The sequence below is a fragment of the Diadema antillarum genome, unplaced genomic scaffold (assembly GCF_040938485.1).
Source record: "Diadema antillarum isolate AM-2024a unplaced genomic scaffold, OU_Dant_1.0 scf00000015, whole genome shotgun sequence".
Classification (NCBI taxonomy): Eukaryota; Metazoa; Echinodermata; class Echinoidea; order Diadematoida; family Diadematidae; genus Diadema; species Diadema antillarum.
Genome location: NW_027270904.1, coordinates 1,461,850 through 1,484,434, shown reverse-complemented (window position 1 = coordinate 1,484,434; position 22,585 = coordinate 1,461,850). Strand labels below are relative to the sequence as shown.

At 37.0% G+C, this 22,585-nt stretch overlaps 1 protein-coding gene, 1 long non-coding RNA gene and 1 pseudogene across 2 annotated transcripts; 1 reads left to right on the top strand and 2 right to left on the bottom strand.

The window, feature by feature from the left end:
- Nucleotides 1-1,680: 1,680 nt before the first annotated feature.
- On the bottom strand, nucleotides 1,681-4,172 carry LOC139723691 (uncharacterized). Its single transcript, XR_011710378.1, has 3 exons — nucleotides 4,045-4,172; nucleotides 2,448-2,575; nucleotides 1,681-1,820 (listed from the first exon to the last, which is right to left on the bottom strand). It is a non-coding gene; the product is annotated as an uncharacterized lncRNA (long non-coding RNA).
- Nucleotides 4,173-6,560: 2,388 nt separating this feature from the next.
- On the bottom strand, nucleotides 6,561-19,831 carry LOC139724316 (uncharacterized). Its single transcript, XM_071635462.1, has 9 exons — nucleotides 19,802-19,831; nucleotides 17,714-17,816; nucleotides 15,636-15,812; nucleotides 14,810-15,001; nucleotides 14,131-14,475; nucleotides 11,330-11,464; nucleotides 8,426-8,514; nucleotides 7,701-7,800; nucleotides 6,561-6,749 (listed from the first exon to the last, which is right to left on the bottom strand). Exons 2-9 carry the CDS (start codon nucleotides 17,732-17,734, stop codon nucleotides 6,561-6,563), a joined length of 1,248 nt encoding a protein of 415 aa, XP_071491563.1. The 5' UTR covers nucleotides 17,735-17,816; nucleotides 19,802-19,831.
- LOC139723513 (craniofacial development protein 2-like) lies at nucleotides 8,574-9,909 on the top strand (annotated as a pseudogene).
- Nucleotides 19,832-22,585: the final 2,754 nt, after the last annotated feature.

The window sequence follows — 22,585 nt, the reverse complement described above, 5'->3', positions numbered from 1 at the left end:
TGTGACTCGTTCAAAGTGTACTTTCGAGCTCTGATGAATCTATTATCTTCCAAACTTGAACAGTCTTGGAAACAAGAATCAACAGTTGCTATCATACCCAGGACTAAGGTCTTGGCATATACATAATGCACATTCCATTTGCCATGAAAATTATTTCTCCATCTTCACAAGAAGGCCTCGAAATTTTCGCTACCATTGCGCGTTTATTTTCCGGTAGGATGTGGTACAGTAGTTGAAAATAATATTCTATATTTTGACAAGGGAAGCACTTGACTAGGTATGAGTCTAATTCAGAAAAATAACGTGTATACCACTTAAGATGAATAAGATAAAGAATCTCGTCTAGTCTTTGATAAAGACCCTCTCTAACTGCAGCAGGAGTATAAAGTGTTCAATAGATGCTTTTTGGTTTTGTTGTGCTTACTATACCCTCATAGAATTCCTGACGAATAAACCATTCTAAATTATTAAAGGGATGGTACAGTTCTGGTGAGATGGGACCTCAGGTTTCCAACTTTTTATGATAATTTCTTTTTTGAGATAATGAGAAATTACCTCTTATGAAATATGGAAGAGCTTATAATTCTAGGAGGAAACTTCAAAATTTATTTGATGAAAATTGGTTTTGAAATGGTTGAGATATCTAAAACAAGCGGTCCTAAAAAAAGGTGGGCCCCACATTATATTAGGGTCGCTTTGTTTTACTTTGTTTTTGGATATCACAGCCATTTCAAAACGGATTTTCATTTAATAATCTTTGAATTGCTCCTAGAATTGTATGCTCTTTAACATTTCATAAAGTGGTCTCTAAGAATCTTGCAAAAAGTTAAAAGTTGAATCCTCACCTCAACTAATACTCCACTATCCCTTTAACGATGCAAAATGACACGAACAAAAATAGTCATGAAAATGTTGATAAACAGGTAGGCAAGTCTTGTCCCTGGTGCGTGTGTGTGTTTCAGCTATGATTTTCCCGACGTTCACAATCCGATATCAAATTTGTTATCTCCGGGCGTAGGAAATTTACAGCGTTTGATTTTAGTAACGCTCTCAGCTGCAGGACCACTGTACGGAATAATAAGCAAAAGATGTGATTGTTAGTTTAGAAAATAATCAAATAAAAAGGAAATCATGTGCTATGGATCATTCAAAAGTGAAAGACAAGCCCTGAAAACAACGATAAGTATTGTATATAATTTTCTCGTCAGTCTAACATATAACATTGTACAAAGTCTCTGGAATCAAAACAGTTTTTTTTTTCATTGATTTTTGTAATTATTATATATATATATATATATATATATATATATATATATACATACAAACATACAGTATATCTAATATGAATATGTTCAAATTCTTCATAACTAGCCATCACTAAAAAGTCTATAAAAGTTCACTCACACACACACACATAATATGTCCGTCAGATTATTATAGATGTATAATTATCTAGGCATAGACAAGTATATGCCACTTTTCACGATCATTTGTGGTTGCACATCATGATTATTGCAAATGTTTTCACATACATATTACTCCCAAATTATCACTTGAATTGCAACATCATTACACTGCAGATAGACTATCAAGGTTAAAATTATACTTAAAAACCAAAAACAGAGTGAAAGAACGCACTGTGCATTTCATAATTGTGTAGACAGATTTACGTACCGCCATTGTCAATGACGTCTTCCCGGAAAAACGCGTGACGATCGATGATGACGCGAATACATTCTAGAGCGTCCGTCAAGACCGACGTGTCTCCCGGACTCAGAAGATTACCGATATCAGCAATCGCTCCGATGTCGATCAGGTATCTTGAAAAGGAAAATGAGCATCGTTAGAAGACAAAAATGAGCGTGGTAGAGGCGTTAGAGCGCGTGGACACACACACACACACACACACACACACACACACATACCACACACACTTTCACCTAAAACATCTTTTTCGTTGACCATCATATGAACACTGTGTTGAACTAAAAAGCTATGCAGTTTTGATTGATCTTATTTCTGCATGTTTTTTCGTACATGTAACATATGGTCAGAAGTACAAAGTACATGTATTGTAATTGCGTACAGCGTTGTCTACAGTTGAAACTGGTATCACAGGTGATTAATTCAATGCACTGTACCTCATATGGAATCTTGACTTTTCAAGCTATAGTAAGATATGTTTGCGTTGGCACATGAAAGGAGTAAACTCACCCTTTAATAGATAAAATCGTTTTGAAGCAAATACAGAATATTTTCATTTCGTATATCAGCACTATGTATGGATGGTGTATCGATTTTTTTTTCAACCTCTGATGGTTGGAATATAACATTGTCTTTCGCTGCCGGTTTCAGACGAGACAGGTGTAGATTATGAATTAAACTAAAGTCAACTAATTTCAGAGTACATAATCAGCATGGTGTCGACTGCATTCACGGGAACCTACTTAACATGTGAGGCGTCTCCATTCCACAGGAAGTTTTGAAGGACAAGAACAGCTTCCCTCTTCGCCTTGGATGCCAACCCGTCTAGAACTCCGAGAACTTTCGGAATAATCTCGCTCTTGATCGTGGCCTGGTGATAGTATTGTGCAGGTGAAATCGAAAAGTCACGGAAAATCTCTGATAAGGGAATAACCTTTGGTTGACGAGCAGGCAAAGACGTGATCAAAAACTAAATGCGGTCATTCTCGAGTCTTCTCATGATCATGAAGGCAGAATTAGGAATGACAATGCCCTGTATTCATAAATAATTGTCTATCACACACACACACACACTCTCTCTCTCTCTCTCTCTCTCTGTCCATAATATATATACATATTATATACATATATACTAGTACATGCTAATATACACTCAGCAAAAAAAAAAGGAAAGTAAACACTTTTTTAAGTTTATATTTCTCATAGAATATTTGCTTAAAAGAAAATGTATTATATACCATTATTAAAGGCAATTTAATTGGCTATCAGCCAGGTAGGTCGTAAAAAAGCGAAACTTTACCCACGAGTGAACACTCAGTTTTGCCCTCCACGGCACAAAAGGAAAAATTGCAAAAATGAACAAGTTGTCATTCATGCGTAAGTACTCTTCAATAGAACAATAAGAACAAAAGACAAATTTTACAGGATTACATACATAAATTAAGTTGCAAGAATAAACCTTTGATCTCTATAACATCTTTGAAGACCAACATACCAATATGGCCAAAATTAGGGGGGGGGGGGGAATGAAGAATCTTGGGCCAAATCCAAATTCAAATGAAATAAGAGAAGGAACAATATCTACAAAATGGAAGAAATTTTAATCTTTTTTCAAAATTAGGAAAATTGTAAATAATTTTTTGTTCTCAAATTTATCTCATGAATCCTTAAATTAATAAATAAAAAATGTGAAATAAAGATTATTTTTTACTTAATCATCTTTATGCTGTTACTCCGTATATGCCGTTTGAACTAATAAGCGACCGAAAATTCTCATTTTCACCCTTTAGTTTCCTACTTTGTTTTTGAATGAGGTTAAACAGAGATAAAGAGAACAAAAACTTCTTTTTGCTATAATTTCAGTCATGTCTCTCATTGTGTTAAACTAGCTTTTTGTTTTTGCTGTCATTGGTATCTTGAAGAGCATTGCCAAATGAAAGATAACATGTCAAATTTTGCAATTTTTACTTTTGTGCCTTTGAGGGCAAAGATGAATGTGTTCACTCATGCGTAAAGTTTCCCCTTGAATTAATCTACTATAGCTTGATAGGCAATTACATTATTTCTAATATAGTATATAACATATTGACTTTCATCAAAATCTTCTATGAAAAATACTAACTCGAAAAAGTTTTTACTTTCTTTTTCTTTTGCTGAGTGTATACATGTTATGTTTATAAATATATTGTATACTTTCTATATCTATATCTCTCACTATATGTATGATATAGATTAGATAAATATACCAAGATATAATTTACGTGTAAACCTCCTGAGGCACTTTTACTCACGGGATACGTATTAAGTACGTAACGTATACTAAAAGCTGCTATAACGCACCTGTAATTGATCTTTAGTCCCGGCTGTTATATTAGAAAGGGCAAACAACGTCTTCTCTAGTATCGATTCATTCCGATTGTTGTCGAGGAGATGACCGAACTTTTCTAAAGCTCCTGCGTCGATTACCGCCTTTGTCGAAATAAATGAAAAGTGCAAATCATGATTTGAGCACGTACAGTACTGTGTGCAATTTTACATTACAGATCTAACGGTATATGCATGCAGATAGCTCTTAGGATGGGCAGAAATCAACGCAAATTCGGCATTTCAGTTCAGCTCAGGAAAGAATCAATTATTGCCATATCGTTAATAAGGTGACCCATCTCATGCAAATATGGAGATGATAAAAAGAGAAGAGACCGCTACGGCGCATAAATGAGAATCATGTCAGTATATTCTAATCAGTTAACAATACAGGATACTAGCATGCATCTTGTGAAACAATGGAAAATGGGATAGGGAACCTTGCTTCAAATCACAGAACTTCAGTTCTCTGAATAATACATATTCAAAGCATAGTCTGCTAACTGTCAGACTGTGAGACAATAAGATTACCTTTTTATCTTTCATTTTAGCTAACACTGTGTAATCAACCAAAAGGAGTATGCTCATGATACACAGCTCAGAAAGTAGACTAGTGAATTTCGCTGCGATTTTGTTTAAATCTGAAAAGTACCTGTGTTCTATCAGAATTGCCAGAGACTATGCTTCCAAGAGCCGCTACAGCTGCAGCAAGAACGCTATGTGACTCTTCACTGCAACAGAATATGAATGAACATGATTACCGATGAATACACAATGAGCAATTAGATAATCTTGATTTTGTTTCTTTTGAGTGAATTATGTTAAACAGTTATTTTGGTTCATAATGATATTCCTCACTTTTATCCACGTCAATGTCAACGCAAATGTACCGTACAAAACTCCGCATCATCTCCCACATTATTGACATTGTTTCTCTGTTGGTCCTACGCTAACCCAGAATCTTAAAGGGGAAATCCAGTCCAAAAATAAGTTAGTCTGATAAAAATAAGTAAAATCTTACGAGTTCAACGGTAAAAGTTTGGCTGAAATCAGATGGAAAATAAGGAATTTATGACATTTTGAAGTTTTGCTAATTTCTGCAAAACAGTTCCTGTACAGTACATATGAATATGCAAATGAGTGAGCTCACCATGTCATAACAACCTCACAATTTTCCATAGATCGTGTACAAAAAAAAATGATGAAATTCAATGTTTCTCTCATTGAAGTCTGAAACATGAAGTAATTCCTAGGTGAATAACTTCAGAATAGTGATCAGTAATATATATCAGGATTTGAGCCTCGGGCATAATTGCGTTTGAATGAAAAACTTATCGAAATTTCAGAATTTTATGTAGGCCTACAAATGATATGGCTAGTTGTGAGGGGATGACATGCTCACCTTGCCATTTGCATATTCATATTGACCGTTAAAGAACTGTTTCCTCAAAAATAGCAGAATTTCGAAATTTCATAACTTCCTTATATTTCACCCGATTTCGATCAAAATTTTAACGTTGAACTCCTAATATTTTACTTTTTCTTACCAGACTGACTTTTGGACTGGATTTCCCCTTCAAGACACCCTCATTATTTTCATTGACGGATTGAAACTGAGAGATCAACAGAATGTGATCAATCAGTCACCTGTCTCTTTTTTAGACTGGCCGAATATCATAAATCTTTGATAGGCGAGGCAGCAGAAAGAAAAATCATCACCCTCTCTCTTTGAATCCTCTCAGATCTCCTCTATTCGTCGTGATTTTACTTTTTTTCGTCATATATAACTAAGCCTTCTTATCTTCTTAATGATATCAGCTGTAAATATCATCATCTTCATTATCACCACCCCAAAGATATTTGAGACATGTTGCCTTTCTTTCTCCCCTTTGCAGTAATTTTCTCTGTCACTATTACCTTTGCTAATCAATTCAAATCGATTTAATTGAAATAACACTTAATTTTCATTTTTTCAACAGAATGCACGAAGAAATATGTGAAATTTGACATGCATTTTAACGAATGATACAAAGGCAGCAAAGAGTAACAACATGTTCACGTCTATGATTGTTAGAAGAAGAGGCAAATACATGTATATACAAATATATATATATGCATATGTAATATATATATATATATATATAATAAAGAAATATTCTCTTTATATATATAAATATTCTTTTTCAATAAAACCTTGTGCAACTACAAATGGCGTACTCGAGAGTCCTTCTTCTTCTTATACAACTTTTATAACATTCGAAGTCCACACGCGCCAACATTTATATACAAATATATATTTATGGAATACGTTATTCCTGTGTTACGTTATTACAATGACAATTAATCGTATAGCATAACTTGTCTTCTCGTTATTTCCTGTGTACATTTTTGCTTCACAGTATTTGACCAACCGGCTGCTAACAATCGCTCTAGTATATAGTGTCCCGAGGGTAGATTCCACAGCTTAATTTTTAGCTTTGCTCATTTTATTCTTACCTGCACAAGTTTACGAGCAGTTGGCAAATGCTGTTCTCTCCTCTCTTGGAAAGTTCCTCGACGTGGCCGGAACGAGTCTGCTGTGCAATGCGCTGTACGGCCCAACAGGCCGAATAAGTAACGACGGGTGACAGCCAGCCATACTTTTTCAGGTGTCTCTTCAGTGGTTCCAGGAGTGGAGTTACCTTGACAATGAAGAACCAGCGGAGAAAATTATTCAAATTCATGAAATTCTTCGGTCGAGATGTTTTCATTGCAACTGATTGACAAATTGCCCTACATCGACGTAAATAAGCACTGAATTGATCAGTGTTTTAGTAGTAGCCATGATAAAAAATCATGGGCGTACATACTCGAGCAGGATTCGAACCTACGACAGGCCTCCTGATCACCGGACAGGCGTCATCTCCACTAGATCACCGAGCTTGCGCCCGACAGCAAGTGTTGGTTCTAATCCTTATAGCATGCAGCGGGTACTGCGTAATTATTCAATTTCATGAATTCGAATAATTATGCAGTACCCGCTGCATGCTATAAGTCAATTTGTCATTCAGTTGCAGCGGAGAAAATTGTTTGCTATCAATATAATACAATACTAATACAAATACTACATGTATACAACGTAAGTAAATGTCATTACATAGGAAACGAGTAATGAGAAAGCTATAAAGCTTGATGATTATGATGGGGGCCAATCTGACACAAGCGTTTCCCGACCCTATAACTTCCATATACATCTGCACAACAAATTATATAACCTCATGCGAAATTCCGCTACGTGATTTTATATTTATACAACACATATTATATTGAGGCTGTTCCTTAAACGCCATAAGTTCTGATCTATACTCTTTGGAGGGTGAAGAGATTGAATTAAAACATTGTATTTATCCAGTGACAGACACTTTGAAAGAGGCATTACATTTCAATTAGTGGTGACATAATGAAAGTGAAATAATGAACACAATAATGATAAGCGCTCTTCACATGACAGGTGGCACCTCCTTGTTACGAAGTCTTTCAATCGGCAACCAGGACAGTGTAGAGAACCCTTCGGTTTCTCTTTCGGTATGTTGATGAGGGGGAGGGGGAGGCGGCACAGATTAGAGAGCAGAATATTCAATCATTGTTCATACCTTCTGTATATCGACTCTGGACCCATGATCCCTTGCAAAATTTCCAACCAGATCGGTCGCGGCATTTACGGTACCCCTCCTCTCTGATGTTCTCAAGATACTGTGTGATCATATACATAATTATGATATAATATGTATATCAAACTGTAATATAGACATATAGATGATTATAGATATTAGATATGATGACATATAATATACAATAATATATAATATATACACAAATAAACAAAGGATTGTGAGGATTCAAAAGCAACGTCTAGCGCCTCTTCTTTACTCTGGTTATACACAAATAAACATAATTATATTATATAATATACAGAGGAGAGATTGTAGTATTTTTTTGTTATAATCCCTCCATAGTATAAGCTTATTATTCTTCGTAGCACAGCCAGTATATGTATACTCTTTTTCTGTTGTCAATGATATACATATTTTTACAGTTTGAATCTTTTTATCCTGATATCAATTTCATGTTAGGACCCCATGGAAGAACAGCCATGCCTTGGTAGACTGAGCTGAGTGGGCGATCCTACCGTACATATTCATTGCTTGTTTTTTTTTTCCTTTCTTTCTTCCCTTTTCCTAATGATGTATTTCCATTTTCAAATATATATTCTTTTGTTGATTATTATGTTTGTATATTGCCTGTCATACTTTTACTGTACTAAATCAAATCAAATCAAATCAAATCAAATCAAATCAAATCAAATATAGACACTTACTTGATCATCGGAGGAACGATACCTGAATCCAAAACGACATCTCTGTAGGTCCCACAGTCTCCAGATAGATTTCCTAGAGTGGATAGCGCCTGAAAAACAGCGATATTATTACGACTTTATTGATTCTTCATGCCTGAAAATAACTTTGATGAGGTTTGCGATGACTTTGACGAAAAGAGAAATAGTTGATGATTAAAACCAGTAGTCAGAGGAGGAAGACCGTCAGTGCGTGACCTGTAAATCACATCCTGCCAGAGGTGACCCTGCTACACTGCAGGTCCCTAAAATGAGCGTGTCAGTAACTGAACACGGCGGATCTAGAGGAGCGTACACACCTCGAAAAAAAAAACCAACCAAACAAAAACCGGGTATGAAAATACCCGAATTATAGCTTTACTCGAGTGGCGCCGGTAAGGTCTATTAGCAATTGAAAAGATCCATAGATTAGTCAGCTAACAGCACTAGGGTTAAAGCCTCTAATTCAGTCGAGGGGGGGGGGGAGATATCGTTATGACTCTACCTGTTCAAAGCCCTCGGGAAGGCCGGCGGAGGATAGATTGATCAACTCCGAGACGAACTACCGAAAACCAAAAGCGAAGAGAGAATCAGTCCTGTCAAGCCGTAGAGCCACCAAGATCGGCACACTGAATGTCAGGACCATCAGGGCATCAGGAGACAAGAGAGAGGAACTGGACCATCTGTTTGAGGAGAGTGGCCTACAGATTCTTGCAAAATAGAAGAGCATAGGATTCTGCATGAAGAGCCCATAATGAGAACAAGGATTGGAGTAAGGAGTCATTTGATCACATCATCAGCTGTGAGGAATTCAGCACAAGCTGCAGTAGCAGGAGTAGGGTTTGCGATAAGCACGGACATGACGGAAGCTAACAAGCTGGTAAGGGAGGTCACTCCAGTGTCCCACAGAATTCTGAAGGCAACATTCAATGGAAACCCAAGACTCACTGTATTCGCTGTATACAGCCCAACAGAAGGGGACAGCATCGAGCATGCTGAGGAGTTCCATGAGGAATTGTGCAGGGCTGTAACTTCTACCCCCACGCACAACATCCTGTTAGTGCTGGGATATCAATGCTCACCTTAGTGAGGAGAACAAGGAGGACAGCATGGTACTACCACAACCATACCAACAGACACTGCTGAGGGATACCTTGCTAGAGACCAACCTGGAGGTAACCAACCTAGGATACCGGAAGAAACCAGGGAAGATGTGGAACTACCTGTCTGACATGCATCTTCCCAAGTCCCAGATTGACTTCATTCTTGTACGGAGGAAATGGAGGAACAGTGTAATGAACACCGAAGCAGATGACTTCTTCAACTCACTTGGAAGCGACCACAGACTTGTCATTGCTGAGGTCAGATTAAGTCTGAGAAAAGTCAAAGCCGGGCCCAAAAGAGTTGAGTATGACTGGGAAGCTTTCAAGGAGACGCTGAACTCCAGAAGCAATACAGTGTGGAAGTGAAGAACAGGTTCAGTGCATTGTGCAAGGAAAATGACACTATGGAAAGTGCGACAGACAAGGTGTCGCAAAGATATGGGAATTTTGTCTCGGCCATAGCAGAAGCTAACAAGACCATGGTACCAAAAAAGAAAAAGAAGAGGAGGGGGAATAAATCAGTGGACCTAGAGTTAGTGAAGCCAGGAAACTTCTCAGAGCACCCAAATATCATTGTATCATAATGATCCAACAGAGAACCACAGGGTAGACGAGAGAACTGGTGATCTCAATGCCGCCTACACCAAGGTCAAAGAGGAGCAGCTGAAAAAAAAAATTAGGGGCCCGTTGATTAAAAGTTACTACTATGGTAACTTTGCCATGCAATGGTAACTACCATGGCAAAAATACTCAACAGCCAATCAAAATCAAGAATTCCATGGAAGTTACCACTGGATGGCAAAGTTACCATAACACTAACTTTTATGCAACGGGTCCAATAAGAGTAGAGAATGCAGCCGACACGATGTAAGAGTAAAGAGAGCTGGATGTTGATAAACGAGATAGAAGGGAGAAAGAGTGGGGGTGCGTGAATCAGACCCATGGAACAAACCCTGAGGGCATACATTTTTCGATATGAATCACCTTTTTGCTTTCAAACTTTGAACTGATATAGGATAATCACAACAAGAACGATTTGAATTTAAAACACCTCTCTCGACGTTTAAACGACAGAACAATTTCATAAATTTCGACAATTCCGAAAATATTAAATATCATATTATCTATAGCCACATTATTCCAAGATCGCGTCATCAAAATGACGGTTGATGTTCCTGGTTTTCACTCCTAACTATAACATTATTTTTTTCAATTCTTTGTAACACCAGCGGAGCATTAAAATACCCCCAAAATATATTTTCCATAAACAGGGTAGAATTAACCCAAAACAGAATATCTACTTGATCAAAATTTTTCATTTCATTTGATTTATTTCATTTAAAACAATGCAACACATTTATATACACAAATAATACAATATCAGGACAATGTAGGAACAAAGAAAAATACGTGAAATTAACGCATCACAATAAGCAGATGAAATTTCATCAAAATTAAAGTTGCAGGAAATAAGAGCAGACGTGCTGAAAAGCCAAGCTTGTATTTTGCAGTCTACTAGTGGACAGAATAACTAAATAACACCACGGAAGCAAGTTTTACATATATAAGATACATATAATATATATATATATATATATATATATATATATACATTTAAACGTACACACATACATACTTATACAAACAAACAGACAGACAGACAGACAAACCCAAGTAAGCTCTCTTGTTAAAGAGAAAGAAAGGGCGAGAGAGAAAAAAAACAGAATGAAGGAAAATAAGGATATGAAGAGACAGAAATGGGAGTTCCCTTCGTCTTGTTACTTACAATCTCTCTCGGTGGATCATCTTCCTCTATGCTTGCCATGGCAACCAAATCAGGAATGATGTCTGCCTGGAAAACTTCTCTTGTGTGACTTGAGATACTCCCAGCAATGTTATTGAGGATCCAGCAAGCCTCATACTAGCAGACGGTTAAACATAATAAGAGAAAAACAAAATCACAACATTGAAATAATTATAACATGCATTAGTAGTCAATTTTGAAAGGAAAAGATTGCAAAAATGGAAAGAAAATGGAGCCAGAGTCTTCATACATCGACAAAAATGTAAAATGGTATAAAGTGATAACATAAACACGTACATGAGAAATTGTTTGCAGATAATCTTTGAGGTTTTAAGTTTTCGTGCATTTCAAACATATGCAAAATGTTACACTCCTTTCAACACTTTGTAACATAGGACAGCATTTATTTGCCCATGATCAAATGCAAGGAAGTTCGCGTTTCAAAAGGGATTGACCTTATCAATATCGATTTACAGATCATCAAACGCATAATAGAATATCACTAGTTGACGGCAATGATGATAACGATGACAATTATCTATTCACAGGCTTGTGTGCAAACTTATGCATGATTTAATCACTGACACAGAATGGATCCATAGTATGAAAGGAAACAAAAAACGAAGTTGCATGAAATATCATATTTCAGATGACTTTGATCCATGGCCAGGGGTGACTTTACTTACTCGAAGTTGCGATGTCAGATCTTCCTTTCGAAATATTTTGACCAATTTGGGGACGACTCCCAGCTGAATCAGTTGTTCTGTTATTTCGTTGTAGAACCCTGTGCTGGGATAAACTGAATTGATCTCTTCGAGAAATAGAAAAAAAATTATATACACTGTCAGAATATTTCTGAAAATCTATTTTTCTTGATTCGTGCAAGACTGAACTTTCCTCATTAATCATTTATAAATACGTGCCTATGTATTTAGGTGGAAAAGTTTGCTATCGCTAATGTTCGTGTGAAAATAAAATATCCCCTGGCATAACAGAAATTAATCAAATGATCACAATTATTAATGAATCGATATAGGTAATGCTCATGCAGATTTCGTGTTTTCCAATCGCACTGTCGATTATAAACTGAGAATTGATTATTACCATGCTTTTAGATGTACTTTGGACAAATGAAGAAATTAAATGATATGAAAACAACCTGTTGTGAGGGTGGCGACGGTATACATATCCAAGACCCCATCACAGGAATGCTCGCCAGTCATTGCATACAAGGTGCATATCTATACTTTTTTTTTTCTTCAGAGAAATGTTTCAACCGGGTCATCACTTAATGTAGAGACTTTGGAGAGGTGTACAGACATACATACCTGTCTGCTTTTTTATGGTGGCATGTAGACGTGAAAAGGAGCACAAGAAAGCGGACTATTCCCCTCATTATGCACATACGGAATATTATTGTACGAAAATAAGTTCCATTAATATGTGACGTCATCAAAATCATGAAGTCTGTGAAAAAGAAGGTACCATCACAGTAGCGGATTCTGAGGTTTCTAGCTGCATCCAGTTGTTTCTGTTTGCTTCTGGTGTCCAGTCTTTCCACGAGTTCCCTTACAGTAGCTGCCTAATTTCGTTTTAAAAAGGAACGAACAAGAGGAGAGAGAGAACTTCAAGTATTTCCACAGTTGCAATTCAAGTGGGTAATAATCATTGTTCATTTGACTTTCATAAGAGAAACAAGGCATACGAGGACGGAAAGACAGAACGCAATTTATAGCCAGTGATGGTTCTAATCCTTTAGAGAAGCAGGTACTGCGCGTTGGCTTACCTATTCAAATGCCGGGCAAAAGCTCGGGAGTCTAATGGATGGATATGGCGCCTGTCTAGCAATTAGGAGATCGCAGATATTTGTTTAAATTGTCTGTACCAAAGAAATGGCTTTATATTGTGTTGAAGTAATAATTTCGCTCACGCTGGACCAACACTGTGGAATTCACTTCCACGTGAGCTGAAAGACTCAAGCTATATAACATCTTTTAGGGGTAATTCAAAATCTTATTTGTTTAGTAGTGCATTTTGAAAACCAGTGCTCTTTGAAGACAGACTTTCATGTCTGATTTTTCCTTCATCATGTTCATCTTCTTCTATTACAGTGTATATTCTTGTATTTTCAGTCTTTTTGCTTTGATGTAAAGCGCCTTGAGCATTTAATCAAAGTGGAGAATGGCGCTATGGAAATTGCATGTATTATTATTGCTATTATTATTATTATTATGTATTTTATCCATCCTCTGTATATGCTGCTTCGAGAAATCTTCAATAAATTATATAATTTGAAAAAAAAAAGGTCGCGAGTTTGATTCCCACCGAATTTTTGCAAGCCTAAGATTATTTTTATCATGGCTATACGCAAACACTTAAAAAAAAACTTCGTTTTAAGTTTTGTTTGCGCCGATGAAGGGCGAGTTGTCTATCAGTTGCAACTCAACAGCTCCTTGCAGGAATCATTAAACTTAATAAATCAAAACAACTCATTCCATCCTAATATCATCATACTTTATGAGCAAAATGAAGTTAATTACATGATCACCCTAACAAACCAGAACACATTCCAATTCCACTATTAGTATTCATCACAAGTCTTAAATATTGCAAGTGTCTTTTTGAAGGCAATAAAGAGCACACCTTCGAACTACGTGTCAGGGGAGGTGGGAGAGAAACTCCCATGAAATACAAGCAAGCGAAGAGTAGTACACTGTGTCTAAAAATATTGCAAAAACCATGATTTCTTCTAGACTTGAACAATTATCAACCATTGTCTTTACCTTTGACTCATCTCTACTCTCCTTCTCGCTTTCAATCTCGTCCCCAGAACCACTGGTTGTTCGAGTCTTTGATCCAGCCACTTTTCCTCTTTTTGTTTTCGCTGCACTGTTTCTGGACCTACTGGTCCTTTGCTTTCCCTCAGATACGGCTTTTCCTTTTTGTGACCTGACTCCTCTTTGCCTAGTCTCTCTCGCAGCGGTTTGGTTACTTGTGACCGTTGTCTCGGATTCACTGCTCTCCAATTGCACGGGAGGTGTGCTGTGATGGTCGACATCACTACGAACCTTCTTGCTGGGTAGTCCGGCGGCCTCCGCCAGCCGCTTCCGCACTTGCCTGGTGATCATCTGTTGGTGTTAGATATACAAATTTACATGTATTATCAAAACTTAAACAATGAAATACTCTATGCTCTCTAACTTAAACCTGGTACAATTTCTACAATATCTTGAGATAAACACTTGATGATAATGCCTAATAATGATAATGATGATAATAATAGTAATAATGATAATAGTTATCTCCGCCTCCAAGGAGTATCATCCGTTTGGTACTTATACACTAAGAAATTGTCACGGTTCGGTGATAATACTTTGCTTACACAAATTAGAATGAAACAAGCCCTTATTTTATATTCGATTTACTTTGGAGATGTGATACTGTTACGCAATCATGACTTACACTACTCGTATCTGGAGAACTCGATGTTTTCTTCCCTTTGGCTTTCTCCAGCTCTCTCAAGCGATCAATGCCTCTTAATACCACCCGCTTGGTAGCTTGTTTCTTCTCTGTCTTCGCCACTGTCTTCTTCTTTACTGCTATTTTCGTCTGCTTGGCTTTCAATCTCTTCGATCTTTCAGTAGTACCTGTCTTCTTATGATTATGATGATGATGACAGAAAGAAAACATGAATGAATGAAATAAATAATGAATCAAATAGAACCACAAGTATACATCAAGTATATCAACGTAACACTACTTTTACAACACTCTTTTATATAACTGGGACTGTCATTAATTCCATTCTATACTTAGCAAGAAAAGGTTTATTGATAATGTTACGATCATCATTTATATAAATACGATGAAGATGAGAGGTAAATGCGGAGAAATATTAAAACAATTAAACATGTTATAGCAAAGAGGGTAGCTAAGAAGAATGACAAGGAAAAAAGAGGTAGCAGAAGCGGAGAAACAATACATGGTATGAAAACACGAAAAATAAGAACAGAAAAATGAAGAGGTCAGGAGGAACGATAAATAAGCAGACGAAAGACTGAAATTCATCTGTTTATCATTATTTACACTAAAACGTTACTATGAGGCACTTATGACGTATAGACGCTGTGAATGCCATGAGGATGCCAACATACAATTTAACAGAATCCAAGCAGAGCAGCCATCTATTATGTCCAAGCATTAATGCTTATAGTGTATTTAGTAAGTGTGTTTCTGGCGCGGACGCTCCGAAAAGTTCGACCTACGCTTTTGCTTTGTATGCACTTACTGTACTCGACTCTGCTAGTGGTCGATTCTTTCGAGGCGTTTGTATCTTCTTCCCGCTTGTTGATGCAGAGCTCCGCGCCTTGGCTTTACTCGAAGCTGTCTGTCGTACCATGGCTCTTCCTCTCGTGGCTCGACGCTGCTGAACCGCGGGAGACTTGTCGCCGCCTTTTTTCGTACCCTTAAAGATAAGACCAAGAAGTCTTTGTAGGACGTCACTAACGATCTAATTACGTCACAACTTCGTTGTTTTCATAAGAGATATTCTTCGAGGAACCTGGTAAAGGTAAAGAGATACATAGCTGACAACTCGAGAAACCTATTTTGTAAAAAATTTATCTCGAGACATACTGAAGCGGATCTCACTTGAATTTCACTCAAAGCCAATTAGTATAAATGCGGTAGCATCAGATAGACTCGTGATCCAAGCTAGCATTAGTCTTTAAATACATGTACAGTTGTATCTACAATTTTGTCTGCCACGCCAATTACTGTCATACTGTGATGGAGAATGATATAAAAGTGAACGGAGATGACAGACACGTGGACTGATAATGGTTTTGACTTACTCTCCTCTGTCAATTTAATTCAAACGACTGAATAATATGCCTTCCTTATTAGTTCTTTGTATGATTTCTTTGGTCCGAATTCACGAAGGTGGTACAAATGAAACCATGGTTTAAACCATGGACAAACACCATGGAGCGCCAAGTGTCGCACAGAATATTTCGTTACGAAATTGGTCATTTCGTCGACAAAATGACCGTTTCGTTAACGAAATTATCACTTCGTGGACGAAACGTTCATTTAGTTACAAAATTTTGTCATTTCGTTACAAAATAATCATTTCATCGACGAAATCACTGATTTCGTAACGAAATAATCCATGCGACACTTGGCGCTCCATGGTTTTTGTCCATGGTTTAAACCATGGTTTCATTTGTACCACCTTCGTGAATTCGGGCCCGTGTCAGCATTCACATAACTGCACCGTAATTACCTCTCTGGATATTGTCCTAGCTTAGCCTCCTGGGTCAAGTCAAGATCACTGCTTTGCTTTGTTTTGTTTTGCTTTGTTTTTAATAATCCTTTCTGCATGTTCCAGGTAGGGCCTACTCATAATACGCAATCACTTTTGAGGAGCCTTGATTCGTGCCTCTGTGGATAAGACTATGGACTCTAGCTCTTGAGGTCCGTCATTCGAGTCTCTACTCATTGGTAGCATTGCCGTAGTCTTCCAGAGTGGACTTACAACCCTTTGAGTGTCGCTTTGCACAGAAAATTCACACAACGCTGTTATATGAGAATAATCATGTGAAGTGTTATTCACGGACCTTTACTGAACATAAAAACCAGCTTGTGATTAAAAGTCAGGCATAAAACTACCGATCCCAGTGTGGTAGAATAGTATAATTTCCTTTTCACGGATTTATAGAAAAGTGAGAAACAAGAGGAAAGCAAAGGATCAAAATGACGGGAGAGAGAAGGGTAAAATCTATAACCAATACGACACTGAACGTTGCAAATCACAAGTTGTGTATGCATGTATTGTGCCCACAAAAGAGAATTTTAAAGTCAAATGATTACGTGAGTATTATAATAAGGTGCCATCAAAAGGAAACATCATTTATTATTTACATACATTATTTAGTATGGCTATGGGAAGGACAGAGTGAATGAAAGACGAATCATTGTGTCCTGAGACGTGATATAATGAATCTCTAAGTGTCGGTATTATAGGGCACACGGTATAAACGGCAGAAATAAACACCAGGACCCAAAAAATTATTTACGAAGTATATCCGTGGATCCTGATAATCATCTGTGCAAAACTATATCGACAGCCCTATAAACTATGAAGAATTGTTGCCAGCATGCAGTCAATTATACAACCACTATTGTGACCAATGTCGTGGTCTGCGGTGAAGTAATGCGTGGTATATGACAGTGCACTGGGAATAATGTGCAGGTCTTTACTGAAAATACACATGTCATTAGCCGCCTTTTGATGTGCATGCTTGCGTGATAGAGTCATGGAGGTACGTTATACCTCCATGATTGAAACAGTCAAAGTTCGCTTACCTTGGACTTCGCTCTCGTCATTGTAATATTAATATTTTCCACCACATACACCGTCTTTCTCCGTGCAAGTATAGGCAGGTGTGTGGAGCGTGGTACGCGAAATCTGAATCGAGAAAATTAACAGCGAATACGGAGACAAATAATGTGCAAAATATAACACCCATGAACATGTTTCTCAGTGGATTTATATCTTGCATTCAAGAAATACAATGGTTGTCATCCACGTGGGGCATTTTCACATGCAATGAATATAATCAAAAAGGAAGATGTAGGACCTACTCACTGTCCAAACGGTATGATAGCACAAGAGCATAAGCAGAAAAAAAAAAGAACAACCTCATGATAAGCATATATCCCACATTTGTGTGTTTGTTTGTGTAAATGTATATGTGTGTGCATGAAGCTAGCATCAGAAGAGAACGTGTGAGAGAAAACAAATGTAGATGGTCCAAAAGAAATATGTTCTTTGGATGTTGAAAATAAGTGATAAAGACTTTTAAAAATCGGTTAAGTGTCTTTACGCCCTTCATTGTGAAACTCGATTCATTTCTGTCACTTGCCTATCAAAATAATGTGATGATTAAATTTTGGTTTTTTTTTGAACCTGTTAACTAAATCTGTGCTATAGATTGGTTTGGTACAGTAGGGGTATATGGCATGGTACAGTAATAAATAAATGTGATACAAAATATGTCACATAATGAGATGCGAGCTATACGCAAAAATACTGGAACAATCAATTTCATAATGTTGACCACATATATTATATGCTGTTCCTGACATACACGATCATGATAGCAAAATAGCAAAACTTCACACGCACAAAAGTGACATCAGAAGAGGGGGACACAATTCGATAAAACTACAAGAGTAACATCTTGACTTAACGCAAAATTCAGGTGAAAACAATACCCAGGCATTCGTATTGAGCACATCGAAGGCCTACAATATTATATATAAAAGATATATTCTAAACGGAAAAGTGCAAAAAATATTCTGCGTGAAATGATATTTATATGTACAGTTGAGAGTTCGGGTATATGTTCGGGATTACACCTGAATAGATCAATCCGTGTATTATACTGAATAATAATTACGCCAATGTATAGACCCAATGTTTGTGCGGAATGTAACCACTATATATATATATATATATATATATATATATATATATATGTATATATATATGTATACATATATATATCTATATATATATATATATATATATATATATATATATGCATGTATGTGGTAGGCGTGAATTTTGTCTAATATACTTGCTATTTTATGTATAAATTTGTGTGGGTCCTGTAATTCCAAACACGTCTAGGTAATAATTATTTCGTTTGATTTTTCTGTGGAATCAAGAGACTGATGAGAACAAGGCATTTTGAGCCATGCATGCTGCAAAGCGAACGTAACGGTTTAACGGGACGAGATGATCGAGGGGCAAAATTAGGAAGCAAAATAATATCAACTGACCTTTCCAAGTCAGCTTTCCAAGTTTGTCGCTCGCTTTGTCACTCTGGGGAAATATTTCCTTCCTGCCACTGGCCTCCACGACTGGGGCGACAACCTGTCTATAATGGTCACTCTTTTCGTCTCCCTTGGGTGGCCACTATAGACAGGTTTGACTGTAGTCATGCCGATTTGGTCACTGGTAAGTTTACAGAGCCCCTGAGATCAAGATTATATCAAGATGAAATCTGGGAAGAAAGTATACCGATCTCAATTATCATTCACAGTGAATTGATAACTTGAAAGTCCCCGCTGTCACGTAGTTTTACATTACAGTACAACAACAATGTACAAACTCACAGCATCATACCAACGCCCACACTACAATACGGCTTGCGCGGAGTCTATGAAGGCAAGGCAACTTGTACTAGTAGTATTCCTCGCTGTTCATTGGACGCTAATAGAGGTACAGGCTACACCACCTCTTCTAGTCTGGATCGCATCGTTTGCAGGGCGAAATTGACGGAAATGAACGTGATTCAAATTTGTTTTCGTCAAGCTCCCCAACCCCACAAGCCCCAAGGCAAAAAATAAATGCATTAAGCCAATAATGGTGATAACAGGACTTACATGAGATTTTAGATGGCCGAACACTCCTTCCCCAATCGCTGTCACCGAGGCACGTACAAACGAGTACTGTTAGGTTTACTCACCGGGGCACTCAGTTCGTGCACTCTCTCCCCTCGTCGCTGCTGAGCGGATATACCGCCTTTCTGGCAAATATGATGTGATGTGAGGTCGGAGTCGATGTTTACGTCACAATATGAAGTGTGTCGTCACTTTGACTCAGTAGACATGCCCATGCCTGCTCTCTCACGGCGGCTATATGAAACGTCTATTGCACTATTTAGATCACGCACTTATACACACAATGTTTAGTCTTTTTTCTGTCCTTTTAACGTATATCTTGTTAATCTGTAGTCTTAACATGGGTCGAGATTTTAGCTGTTACTGCAAACTGGATGGTGACGAAAATGGTTGCATTTTGTTCCATCGAAAACGGTTGAGCTGGAGGATATATATATATATATAGAGAGAGAGAGAGAGAGAGAGAGATAGAGAGAGAGAGAGAGAGAGAGGAAGAGAGAGAGAGGGAGAGGGAGAGAGAGAGAGAAGGGGAGAATCAATTATTTGTCGAGATGAATTATTAAAAAACCATTTTATTTGACCATTAGGCCCATTGTGTTGACAGTTCAATTTGCTTTATACATTCAGTTTTATGTTAAAATGTCGAATTTGATGTTATAAGTTTCTCCGCCCATTTCACCAGAGTATCAATCAAATTCATGAATAGACGTTCAATTTTGTTATATATATATATATATATATATATATATATGATTACAAGATTATATATTCCAGATTGTACCTGATGTTTACTTTACGTGAAGGGTTTTATACATTTTGGACCCTCCGAATACGTCGCTATAAAATGGACCGCTAGCTTCAGACCCGTTCATTCCCATATTGTCGGCCATTTTGAAGTTATCAAGTTGAGGTTATCAATGCTTCAACCAAACCAGCTCTGTCCATAATCGAGATATTCATTTACTGATATGTTCATTTATCAACAGTGACGTGTTTAAATGAAAGTAGGCCCTAATGATACGAGTAGTTGATTGTGTGATCGTTGGTCAGAGGGGACATTTGTATAAAAGGCAAAGGTCCCATTCAATTCACTTAAAGTGCATAATCAAATTTAACTCAAAAGCTGCTTATATGCTTGCCTACTCGTGAATTTAAATTCCTCAACGTTCATCATGATAGTGCAGGTGTGAGTTTGAACGTATTTTAGGTGCACATATTTTTGGTTTGAACGTGTTTTTTATCTTTATGTTAAGTGAGAAAACATTATGAAGTCGTATAAGAATGACATTGAATTGAATGAACTATCGTTAACCTCTGAATGTTGATCTCGGTGGTCATTCATTTTCGCTCGAAATTGAATGATCACATCTTTTGAACGGATGCGCAATTTTGATGAAATTGGGCAGGAAAAAAAAAAGCATACTAGTACTTTTGTCTCAACGTCCTAAAACATCCCCAAAACATGTGCTACTGTGTAGAAATACTCAAACTGCACATCATGACAAAATGTTCTATAGAGTCAATGAAGGTATGTACTATGTAATTTAGACGCAATTGACAATGTGATAATTAGTTGTTCTTTCTATTTATTTCATTTCGTTTTATTTCCATTGATTCATTGTTCATATCAAATGGAAAATCTTCATAAATCAACAACACACATTTCATTAATTCATTATACTAATAAAAACAGAAATTTATACACCCGATAACAAAAACAAAAATACTACGACATAAAATACTGCACCTACATGCTTCTTGTAAAAATGCACCATGTATAATAGACCTAAATTCTTGACTCGCCAGTGTACACCATAATACTTATCTATAGATACCTTTAAACAGAGTAACATATAAAGAGGAAGAAGTTACATAAAAATTTAACAAATACACTATAACAGAAACTATGAAGTGTACAATTTGCGTATTTTCACCGAAATGCGATATTATATAGCAACATGCAAGTAGCCTACGTATGAAAAGAAGCTGAGTTGCTGCGATGTCATAATCAAATGACTTCTCTGAACTGTTTGTGCAAAAATACTATAACTGAGTATACGTGGAAAATTACGTTTCTACAAATTTATAATTGAGCACCCCCCCTACACACACACACACACGCAAAAGTTGTCATTATCATAAGTTTATATATGTATCAATATATAAACATATGCTTAATGCGAATATACAGGTTTAATTCATTTTGTTATAAACAAATATAAAAAGGACAGATTTATTTCATGCGGGGACTTGTGAACCGATGGCATCACCACCCTCCGTAATTTCCATTTGTGGTTGCGACTAATTTGTGGATGCGCCAAAAGGTCTTAAGTCTAGTTTGCCAAAAGAAGATTATCGCAGTTCTGTTCAATACATCTAACAAGTAACCTGCAAATTTTCATTTGATCCTGTCACCGAATGTGAAATCATGAAATCATTTGATACAATTCCGAGAAATAAGGCAGCTGGTTTGGATAATTTACCAACAAGTGTGTTGAAAGATACTCTGCCTTTGATTGTGAAACCATTATGTCATGTACTAAACTTGTCTCTGGCTCAGGGTAGAATACCAGAAGCCTGGAAACTAGCTCGAGTTTCGCCGATTTTCAAAGGAGGCGACATGACCGACCTACAAAGTTATCAACCTATCTCGGTCCTTCCAGTCCTTTCTTAAGTTCTCGAGAAGGTTGTATTTAAGCAATTATACAAGTACTTCAATTAAAATAATCTTTTAACAGATAATCACTTTAGATTTCGACCTAAGTA